Source organism: Phasianus colchicus, chromosome 17 (assembly GCF_987193195.1).
Source record: "Phasianus colchicus chromosome 17, bPhaCol1.hap1.1, whole genome shotgun sequence".
NCBI classification, from domain to species: domain Eukaryota; kingdom Metazoa; phylum Chordata; class Aves; order Galliformes; family Phasianidae; genus Phasianus; species Phasianus colchicus.
In genome coordinates this window covers 11495434-11512084 of record NC_143452.1, presented here as the reverse complement: position 1 = coordinate 11512084, position 16651 = coordinate 11495434, and the positions used below count along the sequence as shown (strand labels likewise).

The 16651-nt window shown below is 39.6% G+C and overlaps 1 protein-coding gene across 4 annotated transcripts; it reads left to right on the top strand.

The window, feature by feature from the left end:
• Positions 1 to 115: 115 nt before the first annotated feature.
• On the top strand, positions 116 to 13944 carry RAB22A (RAB22A, member RAS oncogene family). 4 transcript variants are annotated; one of them, XM_090152213.1, is made up of 9 exons: positions 201 to 252; positions 1948 to 2027; positions 2564 to 2618; positions 5686 to 5761; positions 6248 to 6329; positions 9204 to 9275; positions 9391 to 9497; positions 11305 to 11414; positions 12646 to 13944. In XM_090152213.1, the coding sequence occupies exons 3-9, from the start codon at positions 2600 to 2602 to the stop codon at positions 12741 to 12743; spliced, it is 564 nt and encodes a 187-aa protein (XP_090008339.1). In that variant the 5' UTR covers positions 201 to 252; positions 1948 to 2027; positions 2564 to 2599; the 3' UTR covers positions 12744 to 13944. The 4 variants fall into 4 exon arrangements, with proteins under 4 accessions (XP_031443494.1, XP_031443504.1, XP_090008339.1 ...); XM_031587634.2 differs by lacking the exons at positions 2564 to 2618; positions 5686 to 5761 and having other exon boundaries at positions 116 to 252; XM_031587644.2 differs by lacking the exons at positions 2564 to 2618; positions 5686 to 5761 and having other exon boundaries at positions 116 to 252; positions 11305 to 11430; positions 12646 to 12732.
• Positions 13945 to 16651: the final 2707 nt, after the last annotated feature.

Below are 16651 nucleotides of genomic sequence, written 5' to 3'. Positions count from 1 at the left end.
TGGGGGGTGTGGTCAGGTGACTCCGGCGGCCGCCCAAGATGGCGTCGGGTCCGCGGCGCCTGAGGAGGGAGACGCGTTGGTAGCGGGAGGCGGCGGCGGCGGAGCTCCCGGCGCTCGGCTGCCCGCGCCCCTCGGGCCTCGCGCGTGCGGCGAGGAGGGCTATGAGCGTTCTGGGCCGCGTCTCTGGCGCTCGTTGAAAGCGCAGCCCGCCCGGCCATGGCTCTGAGGGAGCTGAAAGTTTGTCTGCTGGGGGTGAGTGCTGTGCGCGGGGCACGGCGGGCGGGCGGGCGGGAGGGAGGCGGCCGTCCGCCCCGCGCCCTTCGCTGTGGAGATCGCCGGGCTCGGCCTTCGGGCGGCTCCGAGTGCCGGGCCTGCCCTGCTGAGCGCTGGGCCGCGGCCCCGCCGGGGCTGGGGTTGGTCCCGGTCCCGGCTGTCCGGCCCCGGCGGCGGAGGGCGGGGGGCCGTGCTGAGGGCCGGGGCTCCTGACGGGACGATGCCGCTGCTGCCGCTGCGTTCCAGCGTTATCGCCCGAAAAGGAGCGGACGGGAGGCCCGGGCAGCCGGTGGGCGCTTTCACGCTTCCCAAGCACGCTGCCTCGGGTGTGGAGGTCGCAAATATCTAAAATCAGACTCGAAAGAGAGGGAGGGAAGCAGAACTTTATTTGTTAGACGGTATATTTAGCTTTTGAAAGTGCTTTAAGCGTAGCGGTGGGGAAGGAGGAGACTTGGAGCAAAGTGACGTCGAAGTCTCAAATCTCTGGAAGAAGCCGAGTGCTGCCGGCCTGCGGGGCTGCGGGGGGAAGCGGGGCAGCGCCCTGAGCCTCGGTCCTGTGCTGGGGGCATCGCAGGCAGTGCTCAAAGGGCTCCCAGGTGGCCCCGCTGCCCTTTAGAGAGGAAGCTGCGTGTTTCTGTGCTCCGTGTGATGTAAAATAACCTGGGGCGATGCAGAGTTCCTGTCTGCTCCCCGTTCCCCCCTGTCCTGTGTTTCCTTATCTAAGAAGAGGAGAGGAAGCACCTAAGAAAACTGATTCCCGAACTGCAAGAGCCGGGAGCTGCGTCTGCTTTTCTCTTTAAATATTTGCATTGTTCTTGAGATTGCAAATACTATAAAGTATGAAACCAAGGTCATGCACCGTCACTGATAGGAGGGCAATTTAAAAAGATGTATGAGTAGTGTAGAACTTCATTTTCAGTGAAGTGTCTTTGTTTGTTTGTTTCCTTAATATTTTATTGATTCTGGACATGTAAAGCAAAATGCTTGTTGTTACCTGCCTGGATAAATGAGTATTTGGAATGGCTTTGTGCTGATAGTGCATCGTTTCACTCCTAGATATGCCTACTCTTACTTTTTTTTTTTACAATCAAGTTGATGGTACAAATACAAATGTTACGTGAAAATTTTATGTCATATTTTCTCTTCTTCAAATACAACTTTGCAGGATTGTAAATGGAAACATGTCTCAGGTGTGTGTCATATGAGACATCTCTGGCCTTTCATTAAGCAGGGTGGGACGGCATTAGTCAGAAGTTGAAATGTGTGTGTCACATTTGTATAATTTCACATGCTTGATTGGCTTGCAAAGGTGGAGTACCAAATTCAGTTTCTGTATATGCTGCTAAATGTGGTAGAAGGTCTTTCTCTGCTCTAGTTCATAAGTGGTTTGTGTCCACCCTTGGGGGGCTGAGGGAAGGCTGAATGACTGATAATAAGGAATACAGGTTTTTATATTCCTTGATAACAGTTTTATTTAGGAAGTTATAACTCATGAGAGACTTTTCATTTTTGTAGTTAACAAAGAAAATAATACCTGAAATATTTCTGAACCTCTAACTTCACTGAGATTCTCTGCAGGAATGTGTTATTCCTACAAAATATTGCAAGATGGGAGGACAAAAAGAATTGTTTACAGCAAGTTTTATCTCTTTCATGTTTCTGTTCCTTTTTTAGGACACTGGTGTGGGCAAATCAAGTATCGTGTGGAGATTTGTGGAAGATAGCTTTGATCCCAACATCAACCCAACAATAGGGTAAGAAACTAAATGAAGTTTTCATTTGTAAGATCCAGACCCATATTGTGTTGCTAGTGTCAGCTAATAAAATTGTGTTAGGAGTATTCTACTTTAGGTGCTTCTGCTAGATGAACAACGTGTTTCTCATATGCTATTCTTAAATTTTGAAGTCTGATTATAATGCAACTGTGACCTTCTTTTTTTGAGTCAATTACAACATCAAGTCTCCAAGGCTTTTGCAGATATTAATATATTAAATCAGGTTATAGTTCTTCTCATTAATTCAGTCTAATGTTATACATTGATATGTTATACCTATTCTCTTAAGTAACTGAAGAAATTGCTAGTATAGCTGGTACCATAGCTAAGGATTTTTTACAGGTAAGCCTCAGAGGAGCAATGATATTGAGCCCAAGTCTTCAAATAGATAAGGGTGAGGGCATCAGGAATTCCTGGAGTGGTTGAAAGTTTTTCTGATGATTTCTTTTGCTGTTTTTTTAATTTTCAAAATGTCTTATGAGCTGCTTTGCTCAGAAGCAATTCTTTACTTACAGGAGGACATGACTTGATGCTGAGAAGTGTGGGGGGCAATGCATCTTCCTGTCTCAGGTGCCACACAGCCTCTACTACAACTTTGATCAAAAAGATTCTGCTGATTAAATATCAGCTACATCCCATTTCTGTCCTTCTAAAGAATGAGGTTTCCTTGATCTTTCTCTCTTTTGCTCTCTTCCCTGCTGCTCTCCTCTTCCTGTTTTTTCAGTATAAATACTGGTATCAAACTGCAAGATGTTCTATAGAAATTGTTTTTATTTCAATTTTCCTGCTAACAAAGGTAGCCCTTAAGATAGATTGCTAGATTATTTTGTTATGCTTTCAAGGATTGAACATTCTTGGCTCTCAGGCTAGCTATAAGAATGTTTTTTTTTTGGAAGACAGTGAAACTGCAGTGGGGATAGTAGCTGTAGTGCTGTTTGCTTAAGCCGAGGGCCAACCTTTTCTAAACATTTAAGTTTAGTGAGGGCAGAAAGTTAAGACCTACTGCTCACGGTGACATCAGCTGCAAGCAGAGCTCCTTGTTGAGACACTACCGAAAGATCAGTTTATTTTCTGTATTACGTGAGGTTTTCTGAGAAATTGGGCACCTGATTTCATTCCAGATACTTTAAGAAAGAAAAACATTTTGTTATAGTTTAGTCTGCTAAATAGCTGGCTAATAGGGATGGTATCTACAGAGGCTTAAAGTGGTTAGTCATGCTCATACACACAGGTCCTGTTTGGATGCTGTGTTTTTTTCATTGTTTTTGATTTTTAATTTAAATAATAAATCTACGTAACTAGTAGGTGTCCAGGTGTGGTAACAGAATCTTAGGCTTTGCAAAAGATAGGGAGTGCTTATTTATTTTTGTGGGATGCTCTGTTCTGTAGTTAGATGTGTGTGACCACACATTTAATTTGCCTGAGTTAAACCTTGGAGTAACCTGGAATTTGCATTCTCCTCCATTTATCTTTCAAATTATTAATTCTAAAAAAAACAGCTGTGATGGCTTAGCTCGCGTGCATCTGCAAGACTGTGTAAAGCTGCAAAAAAGAGCAAAGATTTGTGTGATCTGCAATGCTTTTGTTGTGACAGCAGAACTTTCTGCATTCTGGAAAACGCTCAGGAGAGTGTTTTTCATTGGATCATTAGTTTTATTTTGTTTCTTCTGAAGAGAAGGCCTGGGAATACCTTGTGGTACTTCTGGAAAGTGCTCACCATTGTGGTAATGAGGATACTTTGCAGGATTTTGTTTGCTTTCATTGATTTAGTGACAGTTACAGGATTCCTGTGGGTTTTTGAAGTGACAAAAAAATCTGCGTCTTTTGGCGATCTTGATAAATTAAATGGTCCAAGGACTTGGTATTTTAGTACTTTGCAGTAGTAATGCAATTGATCAAAACTTTCCATGTGCCAGACTGAAGTTTAAAAAAAAAAAAAAAGAAAAAAGAAAAGAATTTACTTATTGGATCTTTTGCTAGACCATACTTTTATTTCCTAATTGAGACAAGGAGGTAGAAAGAATAAAGTGAGGACTAGAGAGGAGTTTTAGAGCATCTTGCAAAGCTAAAGGTGAGAACTAAAGCAATATTTCCTCCGGGGTATTTGAGTGCATGAGATATGATCTTATATTTCCTGTCCTAGTTCTACTCTTCTAAGAATGAGCAATCATACCTCACCATGATTAATTCATGCTTCAAATTTAATGTGGGCAGCCTGTAGAAACCCTGCTAGAATGTTGGAACTTCTGTGCTGTCAATGCACTCCATACTGCTGCTGCAGAATCTTGCATTGCTCTTTGTATCCTTACATAGACACTCTGAATGAGTATAGTACAGGTGTTCGTGTAGTTCTGGTGTTTGCTGGGAGAAGCAGCCAGTAAACCTGGAGGGATACTGCTGCTTTTCTTAGAACAACTCAAGGATAACTCTAGTTTGGATGCTTCCAGAGCAGTTTGTCTTTGAGTTGCACTCTCCTGCTCATGATGTCTCACTTGCTCCTGTCATACTTCTCAGAGAATTTCAGGTGGAGCTGAGCCTCTGTAGTCAGCCACCGTTTGGGGCATGTTTAATTGTGATGTGAATTATGGCCATTCAGTTCAAACTGAATGCACTGGCATGGTTTGGTTTGTAGAACCAGGGAACTTGCCAGTGAGAGTCTAATTCAGGAAGTGATGCTTAATTTCCAGCAATCTTAAAGACACCAAAGTCTTTTGCACTTTACAGCAGATGTTCCTATCATTTTCTTTATCTTTACTCATTGCTAAAATAAATCTAGCTTATTCTATTTAAATAAATTGTAGTTAGATCCTTTCTTGGTAGGGATGCTGCAATCATATATTTAGCTTCTTAAAAGAACAGTGAACTTTGGACAATGACATGCTCTTTGGCAAACTATCTGAGCTTAAGGAAATGGGAGAAGGAGGTTACCTCTTAACGGTGGGAAGCATTGTGTAATTGCTCCCCTTTACTTTAAACATCCATAGTAATTTTGTCCTCCTGTAACAGTGAGACTTGCTGGAAGATACCAATTCTATTCGCTACAAAATTGTAATGGGTACTAAAACTTCATGCCCTGGTAAAATGTAGGGTGCAAGAGAAACTGAAATTCGGAGTCTTGGATGCTGACATTTAATGTTGTCATGCTGAATGACTCTTGCTCTCTGTTTTGAGTTTACACAGTTTAATACTTGGCTATCTGCATTCAGTTTAATACAGTTTAAGAAGCTCTCGCAAAGGATGCCTCCAGGTTATTATCTACCATCCTGTCCAAAACTGTCAGTAGCACATGTTTGGAAATCTGCAATATCTTGAGTGATGAAAATGAAGCATATAAAAGCTGTTTAAGATCGTAATGTATGGTCTCATGTGCCTAAAGTAATCATGGCATCTAGAGATCTTTGGCTATCTGCATTCAGTGCGTTGTTTTTCTAATAAAAAATGGCTACAGGTTACAGACTCAGCAAAGAACTTTCTCTTTTAAAATATTAGATTTTAGAGTTTCCTGCTCTTGAGATATATACTGATTCACATTAAACACATCAAGTAAAGCACAGAAGTTGTTCAAAATGTTACTGTAATACACTGGAAGCTGGGGGGCAGGGGCATTTGAAGAAGAGAATTTTCGTTTGTCTTCTAGATCTGCAAGAGCCTCTGCAGGCTGAAATATATAATGACAGACAGGTTATGGGAGCTGTACAGATTGGAGACAGCGAGTGAGTTACTATTGATGTCTGTCCCCTTAACACCTACAAATGGCAATAAGACTCTCCTGTGCTGTCCTCCCAAGTGTGGAGTGATGAAGAATTCATTTGAATTTTAGTACTGAGATGTTAAAGAAAAAAAAAAAAAGCTGATGCCAGGGGTGAGGCTTTGATCTCTTACCCTCCGAAAGTGTCCTTCAGATAATGTGGTAACAATTCCTCTTTTAAGAAAAGTGTTGTTGAGAAAGTTGACCTTCCTGACTTCATCATACATCCTCTATTTTTATCAAAAGGCTTACAGGTTGCATTCTTGTTTCTTCTGGTTTGTTAGTTGAACTTCATCCTTTGAATAGGGCCCTTTGCCTCAGTTTCAATATTTATATATGGAAATTTTAATCAGTTGCATTTAGGGAGGAAAAGCAATTTAATTGAAATAGAAACCTGTTTAACAGTTCATGGTGGTCGTGTTCTGAGATGGTGTTTTGGCATATTTTCCAGAGCCTCATTTATGACCAAGACTGTACAGTATCAAAATGAGCTGCATAAATTCCTAATTTGGGATACAGCTGGACAGGAGCGGGTAAGTAGCATCAATATCTTTCATCCTGTCTGCAAATACAGTTCTGGTTAGAGTTGGTGATGTTTTTCAACCCTACGCGAGTCCAAACCACAAAGCGGGGAAAGAAATAATCTTGTAAAGGCTCAGTTAGTTATTCTTGTGCAGTCATTTGACCTTCTGGAGTCTTGGTGAAACTGACTTGCTGGATTTTTAGTGTGGTGACACACTTGATATCTAGGAAGTCACTCTAGTATATTTGTATTGCTTTCAGAACTCTAGATTCCGAATGACTACTGATTTACTCCCAGCAGCATGATATAAAGCCAACTTTCATCATCAGGGATGTGTTGTGTGTGTATGCTTGTTATCAAAAATGTCCCAGTCTTTCTATTTGCAGCAGTCAGTCAGCATCTGCTGTTCATAGTATGCCTTATGTGAACACCAGAGCTCATTCTGAAATGGTAGTGTTTGAACATGAGTCTTCTAAGCAGTGAAGTAAAACCTTTGAGAGAGTGGTACTCTTAAAAAGAAAGTTTTACAAATGTCCCTGCACAACTTGGCAGGAAGCATCCATTACGTATTAGCATTTCATCCTGTTTGGATTCAGCATGCTACAATCTGAGGAAGCTCTCTGTACATGACCAGTACATTCTGTGTCTGATTTTAGACCAAGTTACATCTCTTTAATTTTCTTCTATTCACACTGTGTGATGTTATTGTTGGTTTTGTTTGTTTTTTGTTTTAATCAAAAAAGGAAGGATGACTTAACCTGGCTTCTGACCTGAGTTCTGTAGTTCTCTAAGGCCTGTTCCGCACCACAGAGAAATTTCTGTGGGGCCCACATATTTCCAAGGAAGCCAGTGCTGTCACTTCCTGCACGTCACAGCAGATCTTTATATGTGTCTTGTGCTAAAACCTGCTGCATGGTTTTCTTGCCGTGCAGCACATCTGACAGTACATCTTGGAAAGAATGCCATTTGTGGTGGGCTGGAACAGCAAGAATGTCCAAACCATTCATGGAATTGCAATCTCTGAGAAGTTATGATACTTATAAACACAATTCCTAGTCCTGGCTTTTGGAGGATGCTTGCTGTTTTCTACTTCTAAATCCCTTTAGCAGACTAGATGGGGCAGCCCCTTCTTCTCAATGGTTTCAGAGAGTGGCAAACTAGCATTGCTCTGTGCTGGAGATGTGCACTCATTCACTGGACATACAGCTGCATGTGTATGCCATATTTGTTCTCTCATTTCTTCTGCACTGAGTAAAGTTGGAAGAAGGCTATTTAAAGGAGTTAGGATTCTTATGTTCATACCTAACAACTGTAGAAATTACATCTTCATTCTGTCAAAATGCTAATCAGTCAGGATGGCAAGCTGAAGTCTTTGGAAAAAAAAAGCAAAAGGAAAATTTAGTGTTCCTGTTAACATCTGTTTTGTTAATGTATTTTATCTGCTGACTGCTCTTAAGTGGAAAAATGTATCTAAGTGTTAGCAGGCAGGAAATGAGAGTAGTACAAAATCAGTGAGTGAAAGTTGGTTTGTTCCCAAGGTAAATAGTCAAATAATCAAAAAGCCAAGTTGCAACCAGTCCAAGTGGTGGTTTACCAAATATGATTCCCTTTACACTTTAGTATTTGTGGAGGGGAGGCATTATGCCCCAATGTGAACTGAATGTCTGCCTGTGTTTCCCTTTCCCACTATTAAATATTTTTCTATTCTGAACTTTGTGTTCAAAATATGGTTTTCAGAACAGAATTTGAGAGCCAAATGTAAATGGTCTGGAATTCTCCTTTATACCAGAACTTTCATGATTTATAATATTGCTCTCAGTTGAACTGTACTAAGCAAAAGGCAATTGATGTTTTATAAGAACCAAATAGGCCTTCATGAAAGTCTATGTTCTATTCATGATTTTTTTTCCTTGCTAACAAGATGCACAGAAGAGCGAAGTTGCATATGGTTACATCAGAACTGCACATGTAGCTCATTCTGCTTCCATGAGAGTTTTCATAGAGTAGTTGTCTGGTTCATCTTTTAATGAGCAGAATATCACACTGGGTATTTAGGAAATTAAGGAAATATATTCAATCATATATCCCCCCTTTTTTGTTTTTTTCTTGCTGTGATGGATTCATAACATTCTCTCTATGTGAAGGTACAGACCTGGTTTATACCCTGCAAACTCACAACCAGCTGAATATATTTTATGTAGATTTAATCTTGAATATTGCAATAATATTATTGTAGGCTTTTATTATCCAAAATGTTCCTTAAATGTCTGTTTGCAGTGGATCGCACAGCTTTGTGTTTTTTGCCATTTTTAGTTCTAAATGTGCTTCAAGTTTCTGAGCTTTGAGGAAAAACTTAAGCAAAATCCCTAAAGCCTTAAGTTAAAAATTCTCTTTTCTTAATCTAGCATTTAATGAGTGGTATGACTTAACCACTTTTCAGCAAGGCTGGAGATTGACACGATCCTCTGAACAGTTCAGATCAGCGGATATCAGTATGCTAGCTTTCTTGAATTACTTTTTTCCAAAAGCAAGAATAAAAAAGTTCAATTTTGACTTTGTTCCATTCAAAGTTGAGTGTATATCCTGTGGGTTTGTCTGTTTATAACTGGCCTACTAAAGGAGAGATCTTAATTCAGTCAAAATCAATTTGGGCTGCTTGCTTTTTAAGGTAGGTGTGCTGCTGATCCCCAAAATGGGGATTGGTTGGCTTTCATATAATAGTACCTTTATGGAAGCTTACATATTCTGTTGTGCTGGTTCTCTGCAAATAAAAGCTTTGTGCTAGTGTTAAATTTAAAAATAATTTTCTCTCATTTTAATATTAAGAAGCAAATTCTGTAGATCAGTGAAAAATCAGATTCATAATATATTATTATTTTTCTAGTTTCGTGCTTTAGCCCCAATGTACTACAGAGGGTCAGCAGCTGCCATTATAGTTTATGACATCACAAAAGAGGTAAGAAATTCAATAAATTCAATTGTTTTTTTACTCAGCATTACTAATTCTTCTTTTCGTGTTATGAAGCAGTTCTGGCTCCTAACTAATTCTGTTTTTTTTCCTGCCACATCAGGAAACTTTCTCAACATTAAAGAATTGGGTTAAAGAGCTTCGACAGCACGGACCTCCAAACATTGTTGTAGCTATTGCAGGAAATAAATGTGATCTTAACGACGTAAGGTAAATAATTGTTGACAGTTTGGAGCCTTCATTTCAGAGACAAGTTAATAGTGCTAAAGATGCTATTTAAGATTTCAAAGCTGGTAAAAGATTTAAAGCAATTTAAGCTTTTTTTTTTTTTTTTGCACTGCCATTATAGTTTCACAAGGAGACTGAGCTATTTCTACAGCCAGAAAATTTGGTTAGTTTGCCTTTGTTTTTCTTGCCCACATCCTCCTCTTTGTTGGTGTGAGTACATGTGTGATTTAGCAGTAAATCAGGCTGTAAAATTGATCTAGATTAAAACTAACCAATTTTAAAAAGGAAAATTTATCCACGTGTATTTACCTTGCTCACAACATGGTAACTTGCTAGCATGGCAGAGGAATAGCAGGGTTACAAATGAGAAGTTTTCAGGATTACCTTTCTGGTGGCAGTGCCAAGTTACACAAGCTTAAAACTGCCTATGAAACTACAGTGTAATGCAAGCTGTTTACTTCCTTTTATAAGAAGTACTCCTGTCAATCTGTAACACCTCATTTTGTTATGAAAAACATCAAGCCTGTTGGAAAGCATTGTGTAGGTTTTTCTGACTTGCTTGTTCAGGTGCCTTCCCTCACTGCTTAAGCATTAGAGTGGAATTGGCTGTGGTTGAATGGTTGCAAGGAGTGGGAGAAGTTTTTGAGAAACTTTATGAACAGCCAAACTTTCAAGCAGGCAAGTATTAAAAACAAAAGAAGCCCTTTATTATTCATATCCTGGTTAAATAACCAGGAATGAAGGTGTGTGCAAACTCCTTGTTTTTAGCTTTCATTGGAAAAGGTACTGCAGCTGCTGTCTCATGAGACAGATGGTTATGTGTTTAAAGAACCACTGCAAAGTTGGTATAGTTTTACAAATTGTTCCTATATTTTAGTTACCTCGTGTGCTGTAATAACCTGATAGAAATAGCATGTCCCTTGGAGTCAGCATGGAATAAAATTATTTATGTGCCAATTGTAAGGCATACAGTATTAAGTCTTACACTTAGTACTTAGGTGGAATTGTAAATCATACAAACAATGCAATTGAAGCTAATGAGTAAGATTGCTGTCCTTATGAGAGGCAGTATTTGAGACACTGTCCTGAAGACAGTGTTTTAGTATCCTGAGTCCTAAGTCTCTTGTTACTGAAAATAGTTGTGTTTTAAAAATGTTATGTAAAGACACATAGAGCATGGTCTTCTCTTTATTTGCTGGGGTTTGGTTTGGGTTTTTTTCTGCTGCTTAAGGAAATACTGCATTAGCAACTTGCCTGCTTAAGGGTGTAAAATACTTATTCTCACTTCTTGGCTCTGTAGTTGTGTGCACAGTCTGTGCAAGTTCCTGCTCTCAGCTATGTCTTCACTGCTTCATGTAAACTAAATGCTCTGCTAATGATCTGTGCAGCACTGAGAGATGCTTGTTTTTCTAAGCAGCTGTAGGAAATCACTGGATTAGGGGAATGAACATGAGGGTCTTTTCAATGCATCTAAAATTTGTACATGTGGGGAAAAAATAAACTACTCCCAGTGATTGATTGCAGACCTACACTTAGAGTAGTCAAGAATGAAACTCCATTGTCGTGTCAGATGGCCTTGTTAGTTTGATTATGCTTTAGGGATGCTCTGCCCCTAAGCAAGGAGACAGCACAGAGTGAAAAATGGGTATCAATTTCAGGATGAGGGAGCAGGGTGATGCAAAACAGGTAATACAAAATACTCATTAAACATGACACTTAAAAGCTTAATCTCTTGAAGTTCTGAATTAAGTATTTTTCTACATGCAGTTCTTTCTTTGCTTCTTTTCAGGGAAGTCATGGAAAAAGATGCTAAAGACTATGCAGATTCCATTCATGCAATATTTGTAGAGACAAGTGCGAAAAATGCAATAAACATTAATGAACTCTTTATAGAAATTAGTAAGTATTTAAACAGGTAATGTGTTTTTCTTTTGAAAGTAGCTAAGTGGAAATTTGATACTGTTTGTTTTTTGTACTATTTAGGCAAGAGTATGCTGATTTAAATGTTACATCCAAATTTGAATATTAACTGCAAAATGAGCTGCATGCATTTTTCATTGTCTAATGACTTCTGAAGGTTCCATCTAGGGACTTTACATGTACTCTCGTGCTGCTGGATAAATAGCAGTCAGTGTCATTTTACTATGTCTGTAATTGAATGATTCAGTTAATACTTCCAAGGTTATGGAAGGGACAGAAAATGGTGTGGCAAATATCCAGACTTCATACATCTGATAAAAATGAATTGGATTCTCACTGTTAGTGCTTGTACTTAGTCCCAAGTAATGCATTTTCAAAAACATAAGAATTGAAAATAAAAGAATTGAAAATAATAGATTACTGCCTAAGAAAGAGCACCTAGCATGTGTGGTTTCCACCAGTATTTTTGTGATACCTCACTTTTCAGTTAAATGGCAAATCTTTTCTGTCTTATTCATGGTAGAGGATGATGGCAAATACTTTTCCGTGTGTGAATGAAAAACAGTACTCCTAAATGAATACAATAGTATTTGTAGGATATATTTCAGGCAGCAGCACCAGTGTACAGATATCCTGTTTCTCAAATAAAAACAGACTTTTCTTGTTCTTTTAAGTAGTTCAGTATATTGAAGCTGATGTCAAAAGTATGTGCTGTATATAAGCTTCATGGTTTACTGACTTTAATAGTTGTTCTCTAAACTGAAAATTTCTGTTGAGTAAGCTATGGAATAATTTCTTAAATCCCTCTCAAGAAGAATGCTCAACCAGGAATGGTCAGCTTCAGATGCTTACTGGGTGACTAAAGCAGCTATTCTTAGAAGCATTTTGGTGTTAAGCCTGATGCAGGTGGTCTGCTGGGGAAAGGCAGATCAAGAGCAGAGAGTTTCCAGAAGGTATTGCATCCTGCAGAGCATATTCTCTGGATGCTTCTGTGTTTTAGATCTCTAAGACAAGGTTAGCCTGAAGTGTAAAGTTAGCTTAACGCTGCTTCACTTTTATTTGTGGATCCATACTTCTAACAGACGCAGTATAGACTGTTAACTGCCATTCTTCTGTTATGCATTAATGACTTATGGCCTGACATACACTGAATGAATAGAAAGAGTTTCAAATATGTTTGCCATAAATGTCTTTTTCTGCCTCCTTGTAGGTCGTAGAATTCCATCAACTGACACCAACCCCCCTTCTAGTGGTAAGGGCTTCAAACTTAGAAGACAGCCGTCGGTGACAAAGCGCAGCTGCTGTTGACTGATCCATTTGAAAATCAGACTTGTTTATACAGTAGGTGGTCTTGGAAGTTAATAGTTCACGTTGGATTTATATTATCAGTCTTAGATCTCTATCTGCTGGTGTTCATACGCCCATGGTCCAGTAAAAATGGACCAGTTCATCTGACATCTGTATGCTCGCAGAAAAGACTGCCATCGTATGTCAGCCTTTTTACTTACAAAAAGTTGTAGTATCTCTTGCATTCAAAGGGAATCCATCATCACTTCTTTGGCCTTGCTTAAAAGGAAGCTGACTATGAACGGTTGAACTGAAATGTTTAGTAGTTTTGTAATCGAGATTGTGTTTTTGTAAAAAGGAAAATGAGCACTTTTGTGGGACTTGGGGGTGGGTGGAAGGAGTCTGGATTTTGAAGGTTAGTGAGATGTCGTTCTTTCCTTTTCTTCAGTGAGCCTTATTTGATATGTAAGTGTAGCTAATCCAAAGTACAATGGGACAGTTGGTTTTGAGGTGGCTACAGAATAAGTAAATGAAGGCAGATAACAGTCAAATCAGTCCGTCCACTCCCCAGAACCCATTTGCACTTTTTATTTAAAAATAAGCAGCGGGGGTGGGGACACATGCAACAGACCTTAAACCACAGACAATCTTTTTTTCTGTGCTGACTTAATCATTCTGAGGCAAACTGATATGCTCATAGGCATCTTCTTGTAACAAGTTTTTGACAGTAAGTTGTTGGTCAAAGAAAGCTTAGGTGTAGTTCTGACTAAATGAAGTGATTACTGACTAAAAGCAGATGCTGTAAACAGATGCTTCCAATAGTTCTGATAAGACTTAAAAGATTTGGGGGAAAGCCTTTAACTGCTTAGCATGTGTAAAGTGTTCATATTATATTTATGAGACCAGTGTTTAAAATATTATAAATTATGTAAAAACAGTCTTTAAAAAATTGCAGTCTTATTTGCTCCTTCCATTCCACACCTACAGATGCACTCCTGGGGTTCTCCATCAGGTTTTTTTCTCCAGCATCTTTTAGATATCGTTGCTGTAATTTCATCCAGAGATAGGCTGAAATTAGTTCTCTTTAAATCACGTTTGAAAGGTCCAATAGAGGCTGCTGTTGGTACAGTGTGAGGTCTGTCTGTTGAACAGCTTTTCATCTGTGGTGGTGCACCCAATCATTCTTGCTTTGGGCACAAAAGTACAAATAAAAAGTAACCTTAAGACACGTGGTGATGTAGATCATTACCTCTAAGTTTCTGGGCTTTTTTTACCTGCTAGGGTTGGGTTTTTGTTACTTTTAATGTTTTGGTGGTGGCTCTTATTTCTTTCTTTCTTTTTCTCTCTCTCTTTTTTTTTTTTTTTTTTTGCAAATTCAGTGTTTAGCTTATATTGTGTTGGTTTTAGTATGCTTGCAATTAAACCATAGATTGACAATACTTTTTTTTGTGCTTTTTTTTTATATTATTTTCACTTTTTTGTTTCCTACTGGCGCTATTGAGGTTCTTTAAAAGTCTCAAGTAGTCAAGTACATGCTAATATGTTGTTAAACTTTAGTGTGAAAATGAGGTTTGTTCTGTTTGCGGTCTGGCTTTCTATCATCTGAAGTATTTTCTCTGAAGGAAACACAGAAAAGCAGACTTCATACCTTTCTTACAGTTCTGATCTTGAATCAGTGAAACCACGGAAAAGGCCATTGTTTCAGATTGCCCAAATGTTGAAGTGAAACTGCTTTTAAACACTGTGCCTATGTAAAATGACAGACTGTTGATGTAAGTTGGTTTGAGCCAAGATAACTGTTTGTTGATCAGTTGGCTTTAGCTGAAAGCTGACGTGCAGTCCTCTCTAGATGAGACACACATGTTTAACGTCTCATTTTCGTTGGAGGAAAATGGTTTCTTCTGTATTAGTTTTAGGCCATCTGCTTCCATTTTGTACTAGGCTCGCTGAAATTAATTATATTTTGTCCTAACAAGACTTCTCTGTTTGGAGGCAGATTAGCCTTTGAGTGTTTGAAATACTGACGATCAACCATTTCAGCTAACTTGATTTTGTTAAGGAGTTGTTGAAATAGCGGAATAAAACTGAAGTCCTGAGGTTTGCATTTCTCTGTAATGAATGGCGCTCGTCACAGAGACTAGATTTTAAAATGCTATAAAAGGGAAGTGATTGCTGCACAAAGTTTTTTGAAGGGGCAGACATCAGATATGTAAAAAGGTAATGAGCTGTGTGTCATATCATTGATCCAGAGCATTTTTTTTAACTGACAGAACATTACCATTTCTGCTTCTAAACAATACCAACCTCTCCTAAGAAAGTACAGATCTGTACAAAAATGTCATTTGAGAAATAGTTTGTTATTTAGTTTTGGAGCTACTTCAAGTGTGCTGCCTAAGTTTTGGAGGGGGGGTCTTCATCGTTCCCTGTAAATCTCAGTCTCTTAAATGACCTGTAATGCTCTTGATCTGTGCTGAGTAGTTTTGTAGTGTATTTTATATACATGTTTAAAGCTGGCATGCTAAATGCCTAGATAGGTGAAATGTGGAAGCTTGTGCTTAACAAAACACAGAGGCATTTAGTAGCCAAACTACTGAAACTTGTAATAGGTGCTTTAAAAAGTTCTAGGAGAATTCTGACAACTTTTGCTGTTGACAGGGAGGTAAAGACTTTTTATATTGTTAGATACATGTTGACGAAAACAAATCATTGCACTTTAAATCCCTCCTGACTTCAGTGAGACCTTTTCTGTAAGTGCCACAGTATCAGGCAGTTAACAGCTTAGAGTGGTTTTCAGCTTAAACTCATGTTTAATATGTTGGTGTATGTAATGTTACCAGCCTGCTCAAGAGAAAAAAAAAACCTATGTGCTTGGGAAGAGAGTAAGTATCAGGCATAGACAACATGAGTTCACAAAGGGAAGGCCTTGCCTCGGTACTTTGATGTCCTTCAATGACAGACCACTTGTTTGGTCTGTGAGGGAAAGGCAGTAGATGTCCTTCTGGATCATAATGAGAACTTTGATACTTTCCCTCACAACATCCTTATGGACAAACAGTCCAACTGAGCTGATAAGCTGGCTGGGTGGTAGAACTCATAAGTTTGTAGATGGAGCTACATCTCTGGTCGGTGGCCAGTCTCTAGCAGTTCCCAGTGTTCACTTCTAGAGCCTGTTCTGTTCAACCATTTTATCAACAATCTGGGTGCAGGAGTGGAATGCAGTCTCAGCACATTTGCTGATGACAATAAACTGGGAGGTGCTCATGCCTGGAGGACAGGAGACCTTGCAGAGAGATTAGATAGATTGGAGCACTGGGTGATCAGCAGTGGCATGAATTTCAGCAACAGTAGAACGCTGGGTGTTGCACTTGTGACAGAGCAGTATGCAGGTACAGACTGGGAGACAAGTAGCTGAAAGAGCAGCAGAAAGGGACCTGAGAGTGCTGGTGACAGCAGGCTCACAATGAGCCAGCAGTGTGTCCTGGCAGCCCAGAGGGCAAACTGTGTTACGGAGTGCATTACACACAGCATAGCTAGCTGGTCAAGAGGTGCATCTCCTGCCATATTTAGAGTTGGTGTAGCCTCACCTTGGATATTGTGTGCAGCTCTGAGCTCTGCAAGTTCTTATCAGTACATCAAAATTGGCTCAGGAATCCTTAGTCTGGTGATTGATACCTGTTACTGGCATTGGAGAACCAAGGACAAGACTGAAAAGGGATCTTACTAACCCTTATAAATCTCTTCAGAGCAGATGACAAGTGGCTCTTTTCAGTGGTGCCCAGTGACAGGACGTGGGGCAGTGGGCAAAATGGGAACACAGGAAGTTCCATATGGAAATTGAGAAAATATTTGTTTATTTGAGGGCAAGGGAACACTGGAACAGCTGCTGAGAGAGTCTCCTCTGGAGATATTCACAGCCTGCCTGAGTGTTC

What these genes read in the sequence shown, in the direction of transcription:
- RAB22A (XM_031587634.2), top strand. Translation starts at nt 217, where the DNA reads ATGGCTCTGAGGGAGCTGAAAGTTTGTCTGCTGGGG. An exon ending in ATACAGCTGGACAGGAGCGG is followed by an intron (nt 6,330 to 9,203) that starts GTAAGTAGCATC and finishes TTATTTTTCTAG; the next exon opens with TTTCGTGCTTTAGCCCCAAT. An exon ending in TGTGATCTTAACGACGTAAG is followed by an intron (nt 9,498 to 11,304) that starts GTAAATAATTGT and finishes GCTTCTTTTCAG; the next exon opens with GGAAGTCATGGAAAAAGATG.